We start from the raw sequence: 27023 nt of genomic DNA, 5'->3' as shown, positions 1-27023 counted from the left end.
ATACGTTTGACCCTGCGATTAACCATTGACCAGTCTTTTAAAACTACTCCTTTTTAAATCGGCATTTTTGATACCCTTAATGAGTGCACGCGCGGCCTGCGGCCAAAATTGAAAAGACACCCTTTTAACCGCATTTTTGGGGTCACGCGTGTACTACAGCGATATATTTGACTGGCCCCAGGGGAATTACTTAGCTAACTCTCATCAGGTGAATCCTCATAATATTAGATTTAGAGACAATATGTGTGTATAATAAAGGTTTGACACATGTGTATCAATCAAATATGACTATTTACATCCAGGTCCGACCTGAAACATCATTCCAGAATCCAGGCTGAAGGTCAAAGGTCAAATAATCCTATTTCTATCACAATGTCGCTAATATCCATCAAGATTTATCTTTGTTCTCATTGCAGATGAACAACTTTCATTGGACAGGATGATGATATCATAAGGAAAAATGTTGTTCCTGACCCGTGCTTAAGTTCATAGGTCATAAAAACCTATTTCTCTCACAATGTCACTATTATTAATCATGGTTCTATCCCAGGTCTTAGTGGAGATGAACAACTTTCATTGGACAGGACGATGATATCGTAAGGAAGAAAGGTGACTCCTGACCAGGGCTAAAGGTCGTAGGTCGAATGTTGTAGACACCACTAGGAATGTCTTCTAACTCCAGTATTGTGAATCCATTCCTGAAAGGTGTAAAAAAATATGAAATAAATACTTAATTGCTTTATGGAAGTCCACACAAGTTTTTCTAATGCTTTTAACTTGTTGCGATGTAATGTTGAGGTACGTGTATTTGACGAAAAGAACGTACACCTCTCAAACTTGGGATATGAAACATGTGTAATAAATGAAGAAAAACATTACAGGTATGAACTAGAGCAATATCAGTTGTTTCCAGGCTGGTAAATAATTTCACTACAAGAGTCCAATAACTTGGATTTGTACATGTACACATGATTTTCATGGTTAATTTAACTGCACATCTTGGTAAATCAATCAAACACAAAAATAAGTTATCCAATCAATGGCTAAAGCTGCAGTCACAAGTCCACGATAGCTGCAGATGGTTACAGATTTTCATCCGCAATTTTGAGATTTTCAAAACTCATGTTGCCTATCTGCATGTATGCGGATCATGCAGATTACGTTACGGATGGATACTGATGCTTACAAATGATACAAACCCTTGTGGCCATATGATTGTAGCAGTAGGGCTATTCAATTGTTTTCCAGAGTGGTCTGTATCATTGTTTTTCTATGCTATCCTTGGAATGATGAGGATGTAACAGTGGCTCTGGTAGAGCCAGGGTAATTATTGCTGCATAAAGGAGGTATTAACTCTTAATGTGCCATTCACTGTAATCAGCGAGTGCCACTTTTTTCAAAGAGTCTATATTTAAATGTTTTATTTATTAAAAAAATAGAATCCCTCATGAGACAATACTGTTAAACCTCTTGACCATAAGCTGAACTGAACAATGGAATCACTCATGCATGCAATGCACTCCTCAAAATGCAATAGGCATAACAATAGTTGTATGACCATTGCACGAAAATGTGTTCGTGGCACTCCAGTGGATGCACAGATATGTGTTCATGGCACGTTAAGGGTTAAGATCAATTTAAACACATGTAAGTACAAGCATATTTATCATCAAGTTTGAGTAACATATGAGAGAGTCCTTACCGGTAGTCTCCACTCATCTTCTTCTCAAATCGTGTGCTGCCTTTCCCTTCTGACGAGACACATATAACTTCAAACCCTACATGGTAATTCCTAAGGATCATAAGAAATGATCAAGAATTGAATAAGGAAGCTTATCATCAATGCATTACTGCCATCATATTATTATCATTAAAATTATTTCAACAACAGGGAGTTTTGTCCCAGCACCATCATCATCATTTTTGTCATTTTCATTGACTTTGCTATCATCCTCATCATTAGAAAAAAAATTGTCTATATTCTAATGGTGGTCTAAAGTTGAGGTTAAACTATGGAAAGCCAACTATGAAATAAATCTCTCATGGTACAGGTTCAATAGGCTGGCTCGAATGACACTCGACTAATATCTGTAAAATGTAGCTTAAACAGTTTGCTTCATCATTAAAACATGATGAATGAGCACAGTAAACGATACAGTGTTAACAAAGTTTTGAGATTGTCAGCTTCTTATACTTTAAGCCCACAGTTAGAACATGGTTAAAGTTAAACCAGACATCAGCATACAGGCCTCTACGACTTACTTTGGTTCTTTTAGGTCTATAAGCAATGAGTTTCCTCTGGTGCAATCTTGAAATTCATTTATTAGACTGAATTATTGGTGAATGTATTCACAGCTCCCTCCCTCCAGGCCTCCCCCCCCCCCATCTGATCACAAACCAATCACTCATCCCACCCTCTATGACTTTTACTTTGGTCCTTTGAAGTCTATAAGCAATGTGTATTCTCTGCTGTAATCTTGAAAACATATTTGGTAGACTGAATTGTTGGCGAATGTATTCACAGCCCCCTCCCTGTTGCCCCCCGTAACAACTTGATCACCATCCCTTTTAAATTCTCCTAAAAACAATAACCCGTCCCACCTTCTATGACTTACTTTGGTCCTTTCAGGTCTATAAGCAATGAGTTTCCTCTGGTATGATCTTGAAGGCATACTTGATAGATTGGATTGTTGACGTATGTTTCTCTGTTATTAGCACATCCTCCTGCCGTCTTGCCCTTCCATTCACCAGTAATCTGTTATAAACCAATTATGCTGATGTTTCAGTATTATCATGTATGGTCGATCTAATTTGGTACAGTTGTAGCCACAAATAACACAAAAGTGATATTACAAAATATCTAATTTTTTTTTTTTTACTCTGTCTTTCCACAAATTTATTGCAATCATCTGATTTATATACTGTATATACATGTACATGTATACATATGATTGTTGTCATGTACTTTTAATCAATTGATTGCTTAAGTCCATTACTATGAGGGCCAGGGGACATCAAATAACATACATGTTTAACTTGCTCTTCCAGGACCTCAACAGAAATATGAAATGTTTAGTTTGATGCCCTTCGAATTGTTTTCTTTTATATTTGATTATTTGTATTTTTGGTTAATATATTTTATGTGTATTATGAGATGTGAGCAATACGAAGATTCATACGTAACTTTTGTTTTGTGGAAGACAATTAATAAATTCAATTCAATTCACATTCCCTCTACATGTTGTTGCTAATATTTTGAACAACTTAACCCTAACTAGGCCGGGCTTTTTTGGCTGTTCTGTGACCGGGGGGTTCAACCCCCCCTGAGATCTCGGCCGCTGATCGCACTAGCGCCGCAAAAATTTGCACGCTGGTAGTGTGGGATGTAATCTAAAAGACTGTATTGTAGCATTTTCCAAAATAATGAGATTTTATTTTATATGCATTAATTATGCTAATTTATGCATAAATCATATTTTTTGCTCTAATTCACAAATTAAAACTCCTAGAATGCTAATTTTTGGTAAAAATATTCTTTGTAGCATTCTACAATCGCAATTTAAAAAAACTTCAGTTTGGAAATCAATTATGATTTTTATCGTTTTAAGAATATCTTATGTATTCTTTGTTTTTCAACCTTTTGTTTTTTTCACCAGATTTATTGCACAACCGTTTTGAAGCATAATTATGCTAAAATCAATTGATTTCAGCTGTCTAAAGTAAAAATAATGATATCTTTATGAATAAGATGAGAAAACTCAATTTGCATTGACTTTCTACACAATATCACATTTTAGAACAATTTTTGGTCTGACATGCACTTACGAAATGTTGCGTAATTTCGAAACAGCGTACTCGGGTGTCATAAATTTGGTCTCAAAAGATGCGCGAGACTTGAAAGTATAAACTCTGCGAGTGGCGCGATAAAAAAACTTCGCGCAGCGGAATGATCGCGAAAATGTTGAGGGGGGTTGATTCAACTCCCCGGCCATTTTAGGGTTAAACATTGAAGTAACTTTAAGAAAATGATTATGACAATTTATAATTGATATTTTCACTTATTCTCTTTTTATCCCATTGCAGTATTAACCCTAAATAGACTGGGCTATTTCAACGCCTAAGAAGACTGGGGGGGCTGATTCAGCCCCCCCTTATGATCTCGGCCGTCGATCGCGCGATCGCGACGAAAATTGGCACACGCGTTACCCATGGCATTATCTACAAAACTATAACATCAAATTCTGCAAAAATCTCATTGCTCATTAATTATGCTAATTTATGCGTAAAATCATAAGTTTGCTCTAATTAAATAAATAATGCCCCTGAAATGCTAATTTTTGTTTCACATACTGTAAGTAGGCATCTGATCGACTTGATTTAAAAAAATTCAAAATCACATTTATTTTCTTATGTATTCTATTGTTTTCTAAATTTCTTATGTATTTCTTTGTTTTTCGACTTTTTGTTTTTTATTGTTTTTTCAATGGAAATTGTCAGGGACTTTATTTTGACCATAAACAAGATAAAATTAATTGATTTTAAGCAGTAAAAGGAAAAATAATGATACATTTATGAATTTTGGCTAAGAACACTATTTGCATTGGATTTGTACACAAATTAACGTTTTTGAGTAATTTTGGGTCTGCATGCACTTACGAAATGTTGCGTAATTTTAGAACCGCGTACCCGGGGGTCACAATTTTGGTCTCAAAAGTTGCGCGAGACTTGAAATTAAAAAGTCAGCAAGGGACGCGGTCAAAAAATTTCGCGCGGCAGATCTATCGCGAAAAATGTCAAGGGGGGGGCTGAATCAGCCCCCCCAGTCTTTTTAGGGTTAATACTGTTCATTACTTTCAAAATTAACTTAAGAACCCTTCATTCTTTTCTACCATTTCTATACTACAAAAGTGAAGAAGAGAACTAATTATTGGGACATCTCAGATTATTGTAACTGTGTAGTGTTGCACACTAGACACATAAATGGTCTCTGGTCTAGCTTAGTGCTCCTTTTAGAACATGTTATCAAACTCCATGAAGAAAATATTCAAAAAATACAAATAAATGAAAATTCTCTCAAAATCAATATTTCTTAAAATATTTGTTATAATCATTACAATCATATCCAAAAGTTCATTTATATGCAAGCACAAATGTAAAAAGATTTTTTTTAAACTTATTCAATTTTATTATAACATAAAATAACATAATATGCTTTACGTACATGTAAAGCATATTCAAATATCTAAATAACAAGTCTGTTATGACTTACGTTCTTAGTGTACTTGTAAGGATCCACGATCTTTGATAGCTTGAATTCACATGTTCCATACGCCTGTGAGTTAACAAGAAAAAAAAAGAAAAAAATAGGACACTGTACTAACATCATCACTGATATGGTTTCTTGTGCCTCAATAGTAACTGGCTGAATCAAAATTATCTTTGAACTTGAACAGCTAATCACGTAGACCTCCTGAGCTGCAAAAAAAAAACAATACAAGAACTGCATTTATTTTTATGTACAACTCAATTTTCTTATCTATATAATTTATGCAATATTTTCGTTTATAGCAGCTTGAGATCCAATCCAGGTTTAAATCTTTGGTTCCAATCTGGAGATTGTATCTCTGAAGCCCCATAGAGTCACAGGTTTCCATGTTTGATGTATATAAAAAGAGCAGGTTTATCCTCATCTTTATTTAAGTTTGCTCGATATGAAAATTCAATATTTCAGGAAAAACATGATCAAGCTGCATCTCTGAAATTTGTTGGATAATTATTCTTAACTTAAGCTTACATCCCTAAAAAAGACATCTGTGAAATAATCTGCATAATCTTACACTTAGTGTATAGTGCTCATGTTATTCTACTCAAATTGTGATAATTCAAAGGTAAAAGATAAAAATTGCAGCAAACAATTATTTCATGAAAAAGTCTTTGAAATTAAGGTAAGCTTTTACCATATCATCATATATCTACATGTAGATCTGGTACATTATTGTAAACTTATCTTTGTGAAATCATGAAATCTTAGCTCAAAGTCAATAATTCTGATGACCACCAACACAAAAAAACATGTGGGACAGTGTTTTTATATTGCTTGGAAAAATACATGGCATTCGATTGAATTCTGTGCTTATTTTTCTCAGTTCTCAGCAGCTATGCATTTTCTTCCAGAGTCACTTGGCGCATATTTTTTATTTATACATACAAACACTTGGTGGTAACTTTATTAGATTCTGTGTGAACTCATTTTGAGATTGTTACCACAACAGGAATTTATCTTTAATGGTAAAGCCCAGGGGGGGGAGGTCAAATGTATTGCTGTACACACGCGTGGCCAAATTATTTCCAAACACCCACTATACGAGTTTTTCTCTGTGTACAAAATAACCCCCTAAACAAGCTTTTTGTGGGCTTCATTTACCCATTTTTTGGAAGCTGAACAAGTTGTCGCCAGAATAAGAACCCTAAACTAGTTGTGCATGACGAAAACCTCCGTTTCAGAACACTATACCCCAGTTTTTCCATGGACCTACTCCATGGTTTTTCAATTCTCTTCTCCAGTACGATAAACCCTACTGCCCAAGTAAGTATCAAAACACCTGTTTCTTGACCTCGGTCCGAAGATAACATAACAGCCCGAGCAAGGTCCCAGCAAAGCATGCCGCCATTTTTTATTCACTTACTTTCCTTATTTCGAGGTCGATTTTCTTCGTTCAAAATTGAAAATGGACTAACATTGAATTTCTGAATACAAATGCCTTTGAAAACGTGATTAAATATCGAATACAATAATTTCATTCCGAAGGTCCTACTACAGGCAGAGAAGTCTTACGTAATAGCATAGCTGTTGTTTATCATTTCATCCTTGGCTCATCGCTCATAATCTGGCCTGTGGAGGTGAAATTGAAACAGCGGGATTACCTGGCCAAGCGGGGTTGATCAGGCGGGTGTTTCATAAAGCTGTTCGTAAGTTAATAGCGACTGGTGATCCTGTCTAGCGGTAAATGGTACACACCATTGGCGATGATCACCAGTCGTTTTTAGAGTCGCTCTTAACTTACGAAAAGCTTTATGAAACGGCCCCCAGGGCTTGGAAATGATCTCAAACACAATTTGGGGTCTAATACCGCAGTTTGCAGTCTGAACTGCGGTCTTTCCCCTAACATGGGTTTGACGTAATGGTCTACTTGCCTACAATAAGCTTAAAAATAGACAAAACCATATTCATGCTGGGTATGCCCCCCCCTCGGGAAGAAACTGAACACTTTTCAGAAACGAGAAAAAAGCCCAAGGGAAAAAAGCTTGGGGAAAAAACATACCTTAAACACATTTGCGGCCCACATGCAAAACTGAAAAAACACCCCTTTAACTGCCTTTTTGGGATCATGCATGTGTACAGCAATATACATATATTTGACTGGTGGTATAGATCGATGAACTCTTCTCATTCACCATCATCTTACTTACTCGAAGTGTATAGTGAATGGTGTTATTCTTCTCAAACTGTGAGACTATGATGGCATAGATCGATGAACTCTTATCATTCACCATCATCTTACTTACTCTAAGTGTATAGTGAATGGTATTATTCTTCTCAAACTGTGAGACTATGATGGTATAGATCGATGAACTCTTCTCATTTGCTATCATCTTACTTACTTTAAGTGTATAGTGAATGGTATTATTCTTCTCAAACTGTGAGACTATGATGGCATAGATCGATGAACTCTTCTCATTCACCATCATCTTACTTACTTTAAGTGTATAGTGAATGGTATTATTCTTCTCAAACTGTGAGACTATGATGGCATAGATCGATGAACTCTTCTCATTCACCATCATCTTACTTACTTTAAGTGTATAGTGAATGGTATTATTCTTCTCAAACTGTGAGACTATGATGGCATAGATCGATGAACTCTTCTCATTCACCATCATCTTACTTACTTTAAGTGTATAGTGAATGGTATTATTCTTTTCAAACTGTGAGACTATGATGGTATAGATTGATGAACTCTTATCATTCACCATCATCTTACTTACTTTAAGTGTATAGTGAATGGTATTATTCTTCTCAAACTGTGAGACTATGATGGCATAGATCGATGAACTCTTCTCATTCACCATCATCTTACTTACTTTAAGTGTATAGTGAATGGTATTATTCTTCTCAAACTGTGAGACTATGATGGCATAGATCGATGAACTCTTATCATTCACCATCATCTTACTTACTCTAAGTGTATAGTGAATGGTATTATTCTTCTCAAACTGTGAGACTATGATGGTATAGATCGATGAACTCTTCTCATTTGCTATCATCTTACTTACTTTAAGTGTATAGTGAATGGTATTATTCTTCTCAAACTGTGAGACTATGATGGTATAGATCGATGAACTCTTCTCATTTGCTATCATCTTACTTACTCTAAGTGTATAGTGAATGGTATTATTCTTCTCAAACTGTGACACTATGATGGTATAGATTGATGAACTCTTATCATTCACTATCATCTTGCACAGATAATGAGGGCTGTTGATTCGGGTTCCATCCATGAATGGTCCTGGATCATCTGGTTGGTGGAGAGAGGACAAAGCAAAACATTTCAAGCACGCAACTCCAAATAACAAATATGAGACTGTTTATCTTGCATTTTGTATTTTCTCTGCGATTTTTAAGGAATATTTGTAAAATTCAAGCTGTGTGTATTAAACACTGAATGTGTATGATAAAGTCAGAAAATAACGTTTGAATATTGTAAATTTTAAAAGTTTGATACTTTTAAAAACTATTTCAATGGCTTTTGCACAAACTAGAATTGTAAAGGTAAATATAATTTCATTTAACATAAAGAACAGCTCTATTGTCAATTGTAGTCTTACGAAAACCCATGTATTTAAAGAGAAATTATTAATTTAATGCACCCCCTCTCCAAACTTTATTGTGAATGCCTCTAAGAAAAAAACAACTTGTGGGCGGTCAATTACAATTAGTTCAAAAAGAGAATCATTTCAGAAAGAAGGGTCGGTTTCAATCCTCCATTGTATAGAATGGTGTAAAAATAATATGAAACTGAATTTAGTATACGAGTCCACTACATGTTTGTGTGATGCAACAAACGTTCAATTATGTTAATTGTCTTATTTACTGTAATACAAATAGATTGCCCTTGTTAGAATGATATTCTCAAATAGTTGTATGTACACACACAGATCTCTTTGGTACAAATAACTATAAATATTTCCACATGAAATATCAAAACGTTGTTTTTGAAGTTACAACTACTGATCTAAACAGTTCAAAGGTGACAATATCAAAATTATAACAGTTTTTGAAGCTTGAATAAATCATTTCTAGTCAAAGCAGCCTTGAAACTTATTGAAAATTAAATGATCTCTGACTGAAAAAGAGAAATTTTGTGCCTGAACTTACTTGGGTAGTAGACCTTCTTTCCTCCTTTGTAGACCAGAAGAGTAATGAACTCTTTATTGTCTGCAAAGTCATCCTGAATTAGCAAAAGAATGTGATAAGGATATGATGCATTAATTAATTCTAACGTAAATTGAAAGAGGGGGTGGGGTATAAAACAAAGTTTAAAGATACAAAAACATGGAAACACAGAAATGAATGCCTTGAAATCTCAAACATGTCTTGAATATGTGGCCTAAACCTACAATGGTATTTATATGTAAATGCCATCCATTTATCATGTTTGATTCAGCAAGTAAATTAATACAGATTCCAAATAGTGAATGTTTGATTTCATCACAGGGGGCAAAATTCAAGCTCCATGTAGTAACTAAGGTTTCAGTGTTAGTAAGCCCAACTGTGTCAATTATTTATATTAACAATGTACTCATTAAACTAGAACAGAGTTGCTAACACACAAAACTAAAATTCACTATTGACTGATGCATACTTTATCTGTAATATGCCTTGTGAGAAGAATCCACATAGCACCAAGACCTTTGACCTCTAAGCGATATTGTGGATTGTTACCAATGTTGATGTTGTCCTTCTTAGGGCCTTCTGCTGCTGACCACATACTGAGGTATAAAACAACAGATTTCGATGTAATACATGCATCTGTATTCTTATGAAGTACAACTGACCAATAAAATCATTTCAATGTAATACATGCATCTGTATTCTTATGAAGTACAACTGACCAATAAAATCATTTTCAACAAATTCAGCATAAAGGTATTAGGGGAGAATTTACAGGAAACATCACATAAGATCCATAGTCCTTATTTTCACCTGGTTCTAGCTCAGCAAACAAAGGCCTGTATACTGAACTCTGGTGTAACACAAACCATGGTCTACATTGATAGTTTATTTACATTGGGTAGCCAAACTTGAAACAATCTCTATAACATTGTTATCTGTATTTCCTTAGCACCCCCCCCCCCCCCCATTTCCTCAGAATAGTTCAGTAGACAGATGGTGCATAATAAATGCTGCATTTATTATTGAACGCCTACCTAGCTTGTTGTACGCAAGCAAGTGACAGGCTGAATGTGCAACATTCTGTACTGTCCAAAAAGTACCGTTGCACAGCTTCAGGTGACAACACAATACGATTCAATTCATTGAATGAAGGTGCAATACGTGTTTGGAGGAAAAAACTATAACTTTCTTCACCATTACTTTAAATGCCTACATCCAAGGTATTATCCAAGATGCTACAGTATAAGAACAGAGACAAGTTTCCCAGACTAAGACTATGGTTTAGATTAAACTAGAATTCAGAATATGGACCAAACAGTTTGATATAACAATCTGAAGTCTACCTACCCATGCATTATATAGGTATGTGGAAAGAGGGAGGGATTCCAGTTCATATAAATCACATCAAAGAAGTTGCATAATGAGGCAAGATCAATCCAAAATACACCTGTGGAAAGAAGGAAACTTCAGATAAAATGGCAAAGGAGACATATCATTTCATTTGAGAAACTACTGGAGGTCTACATTGAATCACAGGCACTCTGTCTACTTTCCATTTGGTCTCATTCTTATGGTGGCTCTAGAGTATGGTATATCAAACACATGTGACCCAGGTAGGGTAAAAGGGTAAGCCAACCTGGCAGGAATTCCTTAAAATGCTTGTGTTCTACATATATAGTATACCTTGCTAAGCAAAGGCAGGGCAATACCATTAAATATCCTTTAAAGGGGCACAGAGAAGTTAGATAATAAAGTGATATGTGTTAAAAAGTAAAAGAATCAGGCTAACCATTATCAAACTCCTGTGCATTCTTAGGGTCAAAATTGAGAGCTTTCTGAAGTTCAGGAGTCCAGTTCTTTGTGTCTGCTTCTGAGAATCTTCCTTTCCATCTAAGATGACTCCATGGATTCTTGAGTTGAAGAAGCTTCTTTCCCTGTCAAGGATATCAAATAAAAAAATCTCAATTTGTCTGTCAATCATATATGCAAACAAATCCTAAATTTTGGTCTAAACATTCTTTTAAGAAAAAAAGAATTCCTTTCAAAATTGCAGTTTGGTTTTTTAAATACCCCAAGTATTCTTGACATTGTGATAAGTATTTTCAATGGAAATCATTGGCGATCACTATTCTGATCATGAACAGCATGAAATTGATGACTGTGCAAGACTTGATATACAAAATAATAAACATCATAGTACAAACTATCCAAGGTTAAATATTACCAAAACAAATGTCGAGGGGGGGGGGGATAATAAGTGCCCCAGGCTATATAGGGTTAAAGATATGCATGAATGGCCATTCACATGGCTAAAGCTGCAAGAATGTTGAAATTATCCTCACTTCAATGTTGAAATAAGTTCTAAATCAAAGTATTTAGATTCTCTTCCAATCGATAAAGCTTTGATAATCCTAAGCACATAAAGACCTACTTACCTGTATCTCTCTAATGTCTAGCATGGCGTATGCATGGGTAGGGACAAGTCCTGCCCGGTCGGCCTCTGCCTCAGGTAACATCCCTGTTGCAACCGTTGCGAGAACGTCCCCTCTGTGGAAGCGCTCATAGAGCTTCTTGAAGACCTTGTCAGCATCAAAGTCAGGAGAATTCATCCTAATGGCCACTCTCTCAGGGATCCAACCAGTCAGGGCGTGAAGGTCAATGTTCTGATTAAAAGATGAAAGGGGTGAAAATCTTATTGAATCAGGGAATAAAAATTGGTCAATTTCTACATATGCATGCATCATTTCCTTGACAAGTCTATGTGCCACTCTTTGTTTCCAAAGGCATGCAGCATACTTCTCCTATGCCACAGGTTACTAGTACTTTGAAATTTGATGGTGGGTAATAATAATGATAATAATCCGCTTTTATATGGCGCTTTACATCGGAATGACGTGCCTAAGCGCTTTACAGATATATCATTTCCCCGGTCATCGGATTCAATCAGTCATTCCTGCATACAATAAATGCACATCCGCCAGTCAGTAGCCGTTGAGGCGGACACAGTAATGGACAAGCTACATGTACACTGCAAAATGACTTGCAAATCCTACTGGGTACCCATTTTATACCAACTTGGTCATGAGTGGCAAAGTGTGGATTAACACCTTGCCAAAAGACGCTAGACCGCGGTGGGATTCGCACACACGACCCTCTGTTTATAAGGCAAGAGTCAGACCCACTACACCACGGGTCTACCATGACGGGCAGGGGTGGAGATGGTATAAATAAATCAAATCTAATCAAAAGGTTGAACTTTCAGAGCTAGACATGGTAGACCACCAGACATAACAAGTTGGTGTCTTATACACTTTATGCTTGGCTGGAAAATGTTCTTATTAGGTGCTGTAGTCAGCTACTAAGTCACTGGTAAATTACAAACAACTGTATGAAACACCAACCATTTTCCAGTTGCATAAAAGTCATTATTACGGTAACTTTGCCATCCAATGCTAACCACCATGGCAACAATGCCAAGCAGCCAATCAGAATCAAGGATTCCATTAAAAATAGCTTTGGATAGCAAAGTTAATACAATATGCACCAGGGCCCAGGAGAGTCATCTTTGAACCTGCCAATTTATTTACTATTTGAATGACTCATAACTTACAGAGTTAGAGCCTGGGAAATCATATCCTCCCATGACCTTCATGTATGCCTTCTCCAGCAGCGATACCCAGAATTCATTGCGGTTGGAAGAGAATGAACACAAGAGGTCGCCATGCTTGTCCACAGGAAGATAGTCATCAATGATCACCTACAGTAATACAGTAGACATATATTCATTATTTATATTCAGAAATGTTTCACAAGGAGATTAGGGAACTGCATGGAAGCAGGAAATTGTTGAGATGAGCTGTAACTCTAGAAAATGCAAGAAACATTGATGGGTACTAAAGCAAAAAAAAAGGATTCATAACATTCCATTTGGTTTTGAACTGCCATACCTTTCTAACCAGCTGGTTAAAAGAGGCAGATTAGCTCATAACTCATCATCTGAGTCGAACATGGGTACAAAGGAAAGCAGCTTAACATCACTCTTTCCTAAAAAAAAGTCCCTGGTGGTAGCTTCTTTGTTTAAAGCTATCGTACCTTCATTTCCCAAAAGGAAATTTTTGTAGTTGAGAGATGTGAAAACAATCATATCTTTTATCATCTTCACGGAAAATGGTGATATGTGAAGGATTTCTCTTTAGATGCTCTTGTACTGAATTTATCAGACAATGCTGCTAGCACGTTTTGGTTGAATATTTCTGTAGAGTCTCACAATTGCATAGCATATGACTCACAGCAAGATAGAGTTATTTGGGACAATCACTTTCAGACAGTTCCTTCCTTAAATCAGTTTCAAAACATAACCAATTCCCATCATTGAACCTATTTAATAAAAAAAAGCCTTCAGAATAATTTGTGCAATCCCTTTTTTCCTTCTTTTTTTGTTCCAGGGGGGGGTATGTTTTTATTGAAAACTAACAAACAAGGCTACACTACAACAATATACAAATATCTACGATAGGTTACTTTGGTATCCATGGATTTCTACCTTTCTCTTGACACCATTGATCCACAGAATAGCCATATACTTCCCACATGGATTGTAGATTGGTTTGTGACTACGGTCTTGGGGGTATATAATGCTGTAACACAAAGATACGGGTGGAACAAAAATCTTATCAGTGAAATGAAATAACTATTGTTGTAAAAGACACATTGATATTGATTGACATAGCAATTGCCGCAAACTTCTTACAATGATTGTAGATTGGTTCAGTACCGTAAGCATATGGGTAAAATAATACTGCCCCAAAGGGAAACAGGGACTCATTTAACCAAGTAAGGACTGGAAGGCTTTTCCATGATAAATCTATAATACACAATTTGTTAAACATAACTTGCATTATAAGCAGTTCCGAAACTCTGTATAACAGATATGATCATTGAAATATGTACGGGAGAGTGTGCATATATATGTGTGTAAGACAGGGGGATAGAGATGGAGAATGAGAGAAAGAAAGAGCGATGTTGACAAAAATAAACTTACTTTGTAAGTAGATGTTTCTTGAACCTTCGTTCATAATTGGCTGATATTGCTAATGATGCAAGGAATGAACAGTCCTGAACAATTGTCTGTAAAAGAAATTTTATGAAGTTACTTTAAACACTCATATCTGATCTAGTAAACTGATTAAAGATAATTTACCCATTTCCTTTGTACATTTGATGAGTTGTGGATAATAACTGATTCATTTTTATTTTTTTTATCAAAGTTTCCAAATGCATAAGTGATACTATCAACCCACTTGATATTCCAATGACAAGAGATCAACATCTCTGCATACTTCCTGTATGAGAGAAATCAATTTTGATATTTTCTTACCAAGGATAATACGTTGTATCGGTACAAGAACACCCTTAACACCACACTTTTGTACATTGCATGAATGCAAAAACGCCCTTAGCAGCATACATAAGGGCATTGTGTGAGGGCGTTTCTGAACCACGAGCGAAAAAACATTTTCTAACGGCGCTCTTTCATCGACAAGATAAATAGTACTGAGGAGATTATAAAATCAGAGGACAAACTGACAAATGATAAGGACAAACTTCCATTTGCCATTTTATACACAATTATAAGGAATTTGTAACTTTCTTAAAAAGGTACCTTGACCCTTTGGCTGGTAAATCAAAGGGCAGTACTGATGGTATATCATTACACTCAACATGGGTGATCTAGATGGCTAGCTCTTAGGATTTAGGAATTCACAAAACATCATTTGAAAAATCTTAAACTCAAAATGTGAACTTTAACTTAACTTGTACTTGAAAAGTTTATTGCACTTGAATGTTGCATTTTACCTGTCTGACACTGAAGCTTGATACGGCGTAGATTAGTTTAGGATCACTGCAAATATCAGATGGACGAACCCACTTCCCTAACCTATCCTTCTGTTTAGTGCACAAGACAAGCTTGCCGTCTTTATCCCTATGTTGAAATATATGTACGTACATGTTAATAAGCAAAAACTACACAAGAAAACATTGAGGGAAAACAATAATGGGGTGCTACAAGAAACCTGTAATTGATTGAGAGTTAAGGTTAGGTTAAAAATCAATTGAAAGTTATGTATTTTAATGAAAAATTGCAATGCATTGATAGTCTGCTTCTTGCATCAACAAGTGTAAATTGATTAGACTTAGTCAAAATGATAAATCACTTGTAAATTTGCATTAAAAAATTGTGATTGATTGCAAACATCTTCTTGCAACACCCTTCAGACAATCATTTAATTACTAACACACACACAAAAAAACACTCATATATATATATATATATATATATAAACAGAATCTGGAAGTTTCATGGGAAACGCATTCCACTTGTTAATAGGGATAGACAGAGAGCATCAAGGCAACATTTTGTCAACCTTTGCCTTGCACCGAGACACTTGTGAAAAGTCTTTGAGACATATGATTCAGCAGCTTCAATCCCTCTTTAGGAAGAAATGAGTGAATGTCAAGTGAAAATATTTCTCTAAGGTGAAGGTGAAAGACAGAAAGATTAGGAAGGAGCAAGTGGAGGAGGAGAGTTACAAGGTCTGTGTTGACGAAGGGGATGCACTGAATTGTGCTATGTGGAGAGAGGGAGGTATAAGAGAAATGAAGTAGATGAACCTGGGGGCCGTTTCATAAAGCTGCATGTAAGAGCGACTTTAAGAACGACTGGTGATCCTTTTTGAAAACCATCGCTAAACCATCGCTAACGAATATACCATTTACCATAAGAAACGATCACCAGTCGTTCTTAAAGTCGCTCTTAACTTAGGAACAGCTTTATGAAACACCCAGCCCGCCATCTACAATCCGCGAGGAAACAATAAAATTTAAAACTCTGGATTGCTGAATAGGGGTAGATCTCATTCCTTGGAGTGTTATGTGGTACAATAGGGAAAGAAATTGAAAAATATTCCTTTCACAGGCATCAGTAGACTTCAATAACCCTTGGAAAGCTATAAAAGTGAAAATAATAGAGAATGACTTACGTGAAAGGCACAGGGTAGGCAAATCTCTCCTTGAGGTCTGCTTGAGATATAAATGGCAGATACGACCGTCCATTGATTTCAGAGGTTTTTCTGTGAAATAGAGACAGTTGCATTCTTCTATCAGGACAAGTACTTTGGGCCAAGAGAAACAAATACAACTAGGGATACAATATTATACAACATACAGTATCTAAAAGACGAGCAATCTCTATTAAACTGAAACTTTCAGTTTTATATTTCAGTAGTTCAAAAAGGCTAATATCATTGGTTGTTAATCCATTTTTTCCATTAAACGCTTTACCAATGGTGGAAGTATATATACATTTAAATTCATAGCTATAGTAAACTCAAGAAATAGCAATGAACAATGGAGGCTTTAAAAATCAAGATCAAATGTTAGGAAATTTAATTTAAGTAAAAAAAATGAGATAGAGTGTTGATGTAGTATCTGATACAGTTTATATAAACCAAATGCTGTGATATGAGAACCAGACTTACTCAGGTAGTACATGTACTTATTATTCTATTATTATTATATCATTATCTTCATATTAATGTACAATGTATAAGGACGTTTGAGCTGTTCTTTTCTTTTTCTATTCAAACTTTTTTTCACGAAGGCTGGAAATAATGCTTAACCTGATATGTCTTGTTGTTGTTCATTTAGATTTGTCCCTACCTGAGAACAGCGATTTCCTCTGGAGTGTATTTACCACCACCACCTCCTCCTCCACTGCTACCTCCACTGCCACCACCACCACCACCCCTACCGGATGTAGTGGAACTGCCCGCAGATCCACTAGTACTCCTGCCTCTTCCATTCTCCTTAGGGGTGTTTTTACCAGTAGCAGAGGAGGGTGTCTCATTGTCTAGACTGGGAAGGTCATTGGGTATTTCTGGGAGGTTTAGAACGGGATTATCGTTTGGTAGATTCTGGTTCTTGGTGGAAAGCTTGTCCCTTGGAGGGGATGGTAGACTGCTGGTGACGGATTTCTTCTTCAACGCCTCTGCTCTAAGATTTGAAATTAGAGAACATATATTCAAATTATTCTACTACTTCCCTGAATGAGCAATATACCTGAGTACATAAAATAAATATATAGGATTTGTATCGTGCACGCATCCACCTTAATACATGTAGGTGCTCAAGGCACTCCTATATTACCAGGTACATGAAAGGCAAGCATCAATGTCTTCTAATCTAATTCTAAGTTCTTGAAGTTTGAAATTTATGAGATAGCACAGTTCTCAAACTGCTTATTATCTACATGTAAACAGTTTGTAAAGAAACATAATATGAACTTGAAAAAAAAAAAAAATTAATCAATTTTTTTAATTTATTTATTGGTATATGAAAGAGGCACAGTACACTGAATGGGAAAATTAACAATTCATGAATAACAATATAATTACAAAGCAAATGATCAAAAACATAATTACAGTATTGTATCATAACATAAGATCTTCTTGCAAGATACATGTATATTCCATGACATGGGAGGTGAGAGGGAAAGAGAGATAAGCCAAGGCCTGGGGGTAGCAGACAATGAGAGAAGGGGTGGTACTGGAAAATAGAATAAGAACATTTAGTGAGATAGATAGAAAAGAGAAGTGGCGAAGAAGGGTGAGGAGGATGATATGAAGAACATAAACAAGAACAAAGGCCCCTCTTTATTCTGAAGTCCAGTTTAAATTAGGTCATGGACTGCGTGCTAAAATCATGTGAAGTCCAATCTGTCAACGTTTTGTTTACATTGTATGTTCCTTGCATTACCTGTGTTGTTAACCCATTCATTAAATAGTGAATAAAACTATTTTTGTGATTATTTCCAGACACTTATAAATGAATTGATTAACAAATATGAGCACAAATCGACCCTGAACTGTTAGAAAGTAGCGTCACAATTGGTCAGCCAGTTAAACCACAGCTGTAGACATGAATTTAAGTAAAAACAAGACTTCAGAATATGGGACAACATAGGCCCGTATTTTATAGTCGGGTTTAACTTAAACTCAGGTTTAAAGTTGTGCTTTAAGTATGGATAGCCAATTGCTACATAAATCACTAACACTGAAATATAATATTTTAATTCATTTGTCTCTCAAATCATTCATAATTGTGTAGGAAGTATAAATAGATGATTGTCTTCACCAATGATGAATCAGGAAAAAGCACAGTAAACAAAAGAAACATACAAATTAATAAAAATTTTGACACTTTTGGCTTCCCATAATTTTAGTACAGAGTTAGACCATGGTCTAAGTTAAACCGGACTTCAGAATATGGGCCATAGAGTTTTGTACATTGCTATTAAACCCAATTGTGAAATTTAAATACCAACATAAATGTATGCGACCAGGCACACCAAAATCCAACAAAAACATGTACTGTGAGATTCTCGGGAGAAGGACATCAAAAGTGTGTTTGGTCAGAAGGGTCAAATTAAAGTTTCTAGTATTTTTTTTAAGAGTATTTGTTTTCTATTGACTTCAGAAAAAGGGATGTTCCAAACAAAACCAAAATGGTTGTTTTGACAGTTTTAATCAGCCTTAGATTGATATTCTAATATATTGGATTATTTTGCCATTTGTTCTTCTTCCTGAAAACCAAAGTATTTTCCTTATTTACATACATATCTCCGATGTTTAAAAAATGGATGCGCTTAATAAGGGAAACAAAGTTGGATCCAATTTAGTAATGACCCCTTCTTAGATAATTTGAATGAGTTCTAATCCACTATTTTTATAATCTTGCACAATCTTGTGAGGGTAAGTGTGCTTTAATAGATGTGTCAACTATAATCCTTCTTTTCTCAAAAGTAACATTCTGTGGTAGTCAATAGTTTTCCCTTTTGAATAAGGGTTAGGAACATCCAATCAGTGTTAATATCAGTAAAAAAAAAATTCTCTGTCAATATATTGGTAAAAATAATCTTACCGATATCGACAACTATCAAGAAAAGAACATTTTATTAAATAGGCCAGTTCGAGGTAAAATTGAATGCACCACGGCAGTTAAGACAAGGCCGTATCCTGTCCACGTCAGTGCTGTAGCTTTTAGGTTCTCAGAAGTAACACTCTGTGGTAGTCAGTGGTGTCCTCTTTTGAATGAAGCTTAGGAACATCCAATACATAGCATCTTAAAATTACTGTATTTCTCTTTCAACTAAAAAAAAAAAATCATTTATGGTGACTTTTTGTGGGTTTCGTCATGCCTGGTCACATATTGCCAACAACATTCTCTCTTTTCTTAAATCTAATTTACCTGTCAAGGGCCTGCTTGGCTAGTCTATTTAGCTTGGTCTTCTGTTCTGGACTACTTGTTTTACTCTAAAATAGTATAAAGATAAGAACATTAACAGTTAAAGGAAATGTTAAAAAATAAAAAGTAGAAGCAAATTTACACATCAATATGTTAGTTCTTGTGCACAAAATGTAAAAATGGAAGATTTAACTGTAAAGACGTCTATTATGAAAACAAAAGTGCCATATGTAGGTCAGTAGCACGGATTCATATAGCAATTTTTAATGGTGAACAGAAAATGAAGCTGGGACAAAATGAAACACAAAAAAAATAGATTGAAATCTTACATTTTGGTATTACTTTCAATTCAATCTATTCTGTGTTTCATACAGCACATCTTTTCCTGCAGCATTGTTACAAAGAGAATTTGTCAACATACCTATCGGGACTTAAAGCAGATGATTTTCTAGTCATAAAGAAATATACTCAATTGAATGAAGAGACATTGTTTTTGTGATTGCCAGCTGTATTTCTTACTGGGGAATAGTATGCAGGTACAGCCCCTAACTGAAACTTTGATTAACAAGTTGGTCTTTACACAAGACTAGCACAAACACAACTTGCTTAGATTTAATACTGAGTAAGCAATTAGACAAGTCATTGGCAAGGACCTAGGCTGCATATTCAGACCACTATAGTGAAAGTGAAAGGTTTCGCCAGCAGACTAGGGAAAGGGGGGGGGGGTCGACTTACAGCTTTGATGCAGAGCTCTGCAGCGTTTAGATAGAGTTCTGCTGCCTCCTCATCTCCTCCTTCTTCTTCTAACTGAAAAGCCTGATAAATCAAAAAGCTAGCTCTCTCTGCTTCCTCGCTGACTCTACATGTAGGTTGAACACTGGCGGCACCGACATGACTGCCACCTGCCGTCTTGTTGACTAAAATGGACAATGATTCATCACTTTATGTTAAACATACGTATCAATCAATACACAACTTAAACAAGACAATAAAGCAGTTTGCTGTACTGTCTTGAAAATTCATTCAATCATTTTTCTTATTTTTTTTATCTCTGAATTAAAAGCTGGGATAACAAAAAAGTAATAAAACAGGGTATATGAATCAATAATAAAGATAGTACCTGAACAAACATGGATGTTTTGGTAGTAATTTTAAAGGTGACAGAAAAATAGCCCCTGAAAAAATAATTAATGTCTACCCTGAATCAAACCATGCTTTACATCATAAATTTAGGAAAAATGGTGAGACGATGATACCATCTGTTTCTGGAACTGCCTGTTTGTGCAACGATTAGAAATATTGAGTATATGACATCATTTGCTTATTCATAGGCAATATTACATTTTGTAATATTTTTTTATTAAATGAAACTTTGAAAATGTCACTTGTACATCTATTTGCATTCTATTATGATAAAATTTTTATGTTTGTTTTATTCATTCTCGATTTACTCAAACCAACTCACTGTTGGGGAGGACATACATGTACATGCGCATATGCACCGACATTATCAATGTGCTATGTGTAATATGCATGGATGAATATTACTTCCCCCCCCCCACCCCCCATAAAAAAGAAGCAAATTGTTTATACTTTCAAATATTGCAAAACTTTTTGGAATTAATACATACTTTCATGTACTCTTACCACGCATGATATTCCCTCTTGAAAAAAAAATCTGAGAAGCAGCCAAGGGTGCCTAAGTCCCCGCCGAGGTCCGAGACGCCCCGGTCAGGGTTACAAGCTCTTGCATAATTAACAAAAAAATCGAAGGTGATTTTTCAAGGCAAGTCTGCATGATAGCATTACCATTTGACTAAGGAAAACAGTAAAAATAAAGAAAAAAAACAGCATGAGAATGTTCTCGCACAAAGGATTTCGGGTAAAAAAATAGTGAAAAAAAATCTGGAGAAAACTAAATTATTTTAAAAAAATCAGAATTCCGAGTTTGGTCGGGAGAATACCATGCATGTCTTACCTATATCTTTCAGTGCCTTCACTCTGTCAGCATACTCTGCATATTTTTCTGATAGATTCTTAGTTGGGTTAGCAAGGTGAGCATTATACATTGCTTGTATAGCCTCCTGGTTGAACAAAAAAAAGAAGCATTTACACTGAGCAAGTGAACATGCATTCTTATTTTTTTTTTCTTTTCATACACTAATCAACAATACAAAATCAGTCAAATTTGTAAACTCTATATTTTCAGAGCAAGAAAAATAAATTCACCTTTGGGGGTTTTACATGAATGTATGATCTAGATTGACTAGATCTATTCCTACTCATATTGAGGCGAGATTTCTAGATTCACAGTGATCTACAGGAATTTGATAGATCTAATGCATGGTTCATGTCATACATGTAGGCCTACCCCCAGTGCTTACCCAGGGGCCCGTTTCTCAACACAAGGGGAGCGTTTCATGAAAGGACTTGTCAGACGTTTTATCCGACAAGTCCTGTTTCATCCGACAGTTACCGGTACTGAGCATGATCAGTTCATCATGGACGGACATTTGATAGATTTTGAAAGTTTTGAAGGCTTGTAACAAATTAGGAATAAGATGAACAAGGTTCCTTTGTGTTTTATAGTGAAGGGTAGGACAAAGTATGCTGAATGATGAAAAAAGTTTGTTGCCATGGTTACCTACAAACATAGGTATCCACTAAATGTGCCATATCACGGACGGACATGATAGAAATGTGGTTTTTAGAATTTTTGTACATTTTTATTGTTTCTATCTAAACAGCTTTACATGGACCAATAATTGTTTATGAAACTAATACTCGGGTATGTTAGCTTCTATGTTCAGCATATTGAATTCTTAACCAATATCAAACTTCTGAGAGAATTGCAAATATTTTCCATCAGGACGGACACAATTAAAATACAATGGAAGTACTCTGTAAGAAGTTCTTAATACTTTTTTGGGTAAACAAATGCTATTGTATTGATGATTTGTACATATTTCAATAATATTAAACAGTATTAGTTGCACAATCAAGTTGCTACATGTACAACTTCAGTCAAGTTGCTGCAACTTGACTTAAGATGTAGCAACTTGATTTCTATGCTAGATGCACAGTATAATCTAGACATACAATTGCTCTATAAAACACAGTTCTTGTCAAAATCAAATGTAAAGAATATTGTCTTTTTAAATGGTGTGTAATACTAGTAGGTTCAAAATCAACAGCTAGTTCATTAATGATCATGTTGATACAAGTATTTTTATGATCATGATGATTTTTAGGCATTAATTTTCCAAGAGTAAAGATGTTTTTTTAAGGTCCAAAAACTAAATCTAAAAGATCAACAGGTTGCTGATCCTTATGCTTGTTTGTTGGATGAATACTTGTCAGGGGCTCTCTTTAAATCCATCTTTTGCACATCAAAGCGGAGACACCCCATAACATCAACAGCCCTCATGTATTTAGGCCCTGACCGAATCCAAAATTGAAATTAATATTCCAATCCAAAGCTTATTAAAACTTCTGAACACTGCAGTGCAAGCTTTATGCATTTTCACAGTTTACCAGATAAGCGATTTGCTTGAAATTAGCTCCAAAATGGACTTCAAAAAAAGGTATTCATGTAATTTTCACAGATCTCACTGTGATGTCATGTTCTGTTAGAAGCATTGTGAATCCATAGATTTGTACATGTAAAAATTGATTTTTCTGCTTATCAGATTATGCATTGCATTCTACTTCTTCTCCATCAATTTCTGCAAGCTTGAATTGATGAAATCTACAGCTTTGAACCTCACTTGTTCTTGCCATACTTTGTTTCCCGCTTTTGTTTGCATACATGTACATGTAGCTTTTCAACTCTATCTGCATTCCAAAGTTTAACAATTTTTCCTGACAACAATATAGCCCCAATAACAGCCAAACAAAGATATCACAAACAATTGTGAAGAGTTGTAGATTTATTCCATTTGAGTTCTGAATAATTCTCAGAGCCATTTTTCACTGCAATTAGAAGCTAAAATTAAATTCATAATCTGCTCAGCAAAGTTTCTCATTTGCATACAAAAATCTTTCCACAAGTATTTCACTCGTCCGTCCGTGATCATTTTTGATTGATTTATTATATGCATAAAATGTATGGATTTTTATAGCAATGTTCAAATAAAATGATGTACAGTGCCCAGTGAAATACTTCTACACACTTTTATTTCTGTTTCTATTCTGACAAAGAATAAAAAGCTGGATCCATAGACATTATCTTAATAAAAATGATCACGGACGGACGGAAATGTTAACCTACAAGGAAAGTTTACTTCCCATATTTTTTCCTACTAATTTATGTTTGATGATAGATTAATGTTCAGAGTGCAAGACCATAAAAAAAATTGGAGTAACTTTGAAAACAAAACTAGAGTGAAATTCATTTGAGTGAATTAACTTTGTCCGTCCGTGATGAAATTAATGTCCGTCCGTGATCATTTTTGATTTAGTTTATGATATGGATAAAATGTATGGATTTCTGCCATGTTCAAATAAAATGATGTACAGCGTTTAGAGAGATACCTCTAAACCTTTTTATTTTTTATTTCTATTCTGATAAAGAATAAAATAACTTTTCATCTTTTTTTCCATCACGGACGGAAATTTCAAAATGGAAATGTTAACACCTACCAAAAAAATTACTTCCCAATATTTTTTTTCTACTATATTATGTATGATAATAGAGTAATGTTCAGAGTCCAAGAACATCCAAACCAAATTAGAGTAACTTTAAAAACAATAAAACTAGAGTGAATTTTAATTTGAGTAGAAATGTCCGTCCGTGATGAGAGGTAGCAGCACCCCCATGAATAAAATGGACTATTCCAGTACTTTCGGAATCATCAATCTTCATGAAACTTAGTTTTTTGAAACCTGAGATATCAAAGATTATTTCAAAAGCAAATTTGATAAAAGTACTTTAAAAAAATTTTTTCACCTCAATGCGAACCCTTAACCGATCATGCTCTACTATACATGTAGTAACAGTGCTTCTCAACCAATCAGAATCCAGGAAAGTTGTCAGATCTGACAACTTGTCGGACGAAAATATTGATGAAACGCCTCCCAGACAAGTCAGTCATATCTTTATCCACCAACCAATCTCACTGAACTTAACTAGAATCCCTTAATATTGATACTATTGGCCAAAAGAGCAGACGAGACATAGCTTTAGTCAAAAGGGCATACATGTAGTTTTCAAAAAGCAAAATTATGATAAAACTTTTAATTATTGTGATGAATTTGGGAATAAATCTTATCAAAATAATGACAGAGGCAAATTATGCATCATACATACTTAAACCATGAAGACTGGAGCATTCAATTCCTGAGAAAATGAAATGAATAATTAATTTCAAGACTAAAAATCACATGTGGACGTTGAGATGGGTAACCCCGGGGACGGGCAAGATATTGAATTTTAACAGTTTACAGAGGTAAACCATAATACATGTAGGTTTCCTTTGTAAAATCCTGATAATTTACAGTATTTATGATTCCAAACATCATACATTGTTTAAATCTTCAGATACAGAAATATAGGATTTAAAAAATTTTATGCATAGATTAGAGAAAGAATTTATCAAAATGTTGATAAGGGTCTGAAAACAAGGAATACGAGTCCAGTTATGGATAGCCTGACATGGCAGAATCTTCATTTCAATTATTTTACTACTTCAAAATGAATGGTTTTGTGGTGTTTTACCAATAATTTTAACAGTTTCTGTGCATTACAATTATTATTGAATAACTAATTGACTATCCCACTTGTTTTGCAATGCAATTTGAACTTCTATGATTGATTACGTAAGATTATAATTTTCAAATTATGAGGCACTTTTGCATGTCATACTGTAATGTAGTCTACCTAGACATGATGCCACTACGTCATTAGGAAAGAAGTTATGACATGTTCGGAGGCGTCATAAATATTCAGTCTGGTTGTTGGGACTTCTTCTTCTGATAAAGCACAGTCCAATGACTGGTGTATTGTTGTACTATAATATTTGGCAGGTCTGGTGTGGAGTATGTACAGTGCCATTTTAATTGATTCTACAAAGTTACTACATGTAAGTGCAGCTAAAAAAAAAAAAACATGCTCCTCTCTTAGCGAAGCAGGATGCTCTGTACATTGTACCTCTTGCTTTAAGAGCAAGAGCACTTTTCCCAATCTTGACAGAGAGGGCTTCATGAAACGGTTAACGTACTCATAGCTCACTATAACCTATTAATAAAAAAAGTCAGATTTTTTACATTGACGGTGTTGACAAATGGGCCCCAGCTTTCAAATGACACAAATCAGTCTACTCTGTTAATTATTGCTCCTATTGGGGTTAGCTTAAGAATCCAATGTCATGACAAAGTGTTATGCTACTACAGTGTGTATCCATGCTTTCATAACCAATCATGACATTGGATTGTTAAGTTACTCCATGTATTGTTAATGGCAATTGAATCAAATTTGGAAAACATTTTTGACAATGTTACATGTCAAACCACTATTTTGTATGACAATCTTGATATACTAGGGCCTAGGCCCATATTGTAACCCCTTATCACGCGATATGCGTGCTTAAAGCAAAAGACAATGAAATCAAGATGGCAACGTAAACACGGTGGCAAGTTTTCCGACTTTTCATAATATATTTCTTGATTTTTTGATGAATTCTTGTTTAAAAATGAAATCAATATCGTAGAAATGTCGGAAATGAAGTTGTATCCCATCTACATTATTTAGGGCTAGATCATTTGGAAGGAAAGTAAAAATCTCGGGGGCGAAAGGAGAAATAAAAAATAAAATAAAAAATTTTAAATGTCAATAAAAAAAACTTCTCGAAACAGACAGCTGCCGGCTGGCAGCTGTCTAGGCACTGCCATACTTACCACATAATAAAATATAGCAGTTCTGTATTCGCCCAAGCTATCCTGTTCCGTAGCTTTCAATGCAAAGTCATATGCATCTCGGAGAAGCTCTTCATCCCTTCCTCGGCCACCCCCGCTCCCCCCGCCATGCCCGCCGCCGCCTCCACCGGCGGAGCTCGATGCCGAGTCGGAGTAGTCCACCACCACGTATCCTCCGAAGTCGTCAGTCATTTGGCTGCTAAAACTGCCGCTCGCTCCCGAATTGTCCGGATATAGACGGTTGTAACTAGACCAAAACATTCAGAGCTATCGAATTTCAACTTTTAACTCAAATAAATGTACAAGGAATATGGCATAACAAACTATTTATGTACGGAAGTTGACAAGGTTTTCT

General features: G+C 35.4%; 1 protein-coding gene across 2 annotated transcripts; it reads right to left on the bottom strand.

Moving 5' to 3' along the window:
• On the bottom strand, nucleotides 1-27023 carry LOC121426588 (calpain-7-like). Of its 2 annotated transcripts, XM_041622941.1 has the most exons (21): nucleotides 26651-27023; nucleotides 21735-21840; nucleotides 20492-20673; nucleotides 19760-19824; nucleotides 17174-17506; nucleotides 16495-16584; nucleotides 15311-15437; nucleotides 14496-14581; nucleotides 13998-14091; nucleotides 13065-13211; nucleotides 11890-12117; nucleotides 11244-11388; nucleotides 10802-10901; nucleotides 9924-10050; nucleotides 9437-9509; nucleotides 8512-8576; nucleotides 7567-8031; nucleotides 5270-5332; nucleotides 2616-2755; nucleotides 1703-1792; nucleotides 1-698 (listed from the first exon to the last, which is right to left on the bottom strand). In XM_041622941.1, the coding sequence occupies exons 1-21, from the start codon at nucleotides 26927-26929 to the stop codon at nucleotides 554-556; spliced, it is 3150 nt and encodes a 1049-aa protein (XP_041478875.1). In that variant the 5' UTR covers nucleotides 26930-27023; the 3' UTR covers nucleotides 1-553. The 2 variants fall into 2 exon arrangements, with proteins under 2 accessions (XP_041478875.1, XP_041478876.1); XM_041622942.1 differs by lacking the exon at nucleotides 7567-8031 and having other exon boundaries at nucleotides 10-698; nucleotides 8431-8576.

The sequence above is a fragment of the Lytechinus variegatus genome, chromosome 13 (assembly GCF_018143015.1).
Source record: "Lytechinus variegatus isolate NC3 chromosome 13, Lvar_3.0, whole genome shotgun sequence".
NCBI lineage: Eukaryota > Metazoa > Echinodermata > Echinoidea > Temnopleuroida > Toxopneustidae > Lytechinus > Lytechinus variegatus.
Note: the sequence above shows the minus strand (reverse complement) of the source record. Positions and strands in the feature narration are given on the sequence as shown.

What these genes read in the sequence shown, in the direction of transcription:
- LOC121426588 (XM_041622941.1), bottom strand. Translation starts at nt 26,929, where the DNA reads ATGTTTTGGTCTAGTTACAACCGTCTATATCCGGACAATTCGGGAGCG. An exon ending in CTGCTATATTTTATTATGTG is followed by an intron (nt 21,841 to 26,650) that starts GTAAGTATGGCA and finishes TTGTTCAACCAG; the next exon opens with GAGGCTATACAAGCAATGTA. An exon ending in CCATTCACTATACACTTAGA is followed by an intron (nt 5,333 to 7,566) that starts GTAAGTAAGATG and finishes GTTAACTCACAG; the next exon opens with GCGTATGGAACATGTGAATT.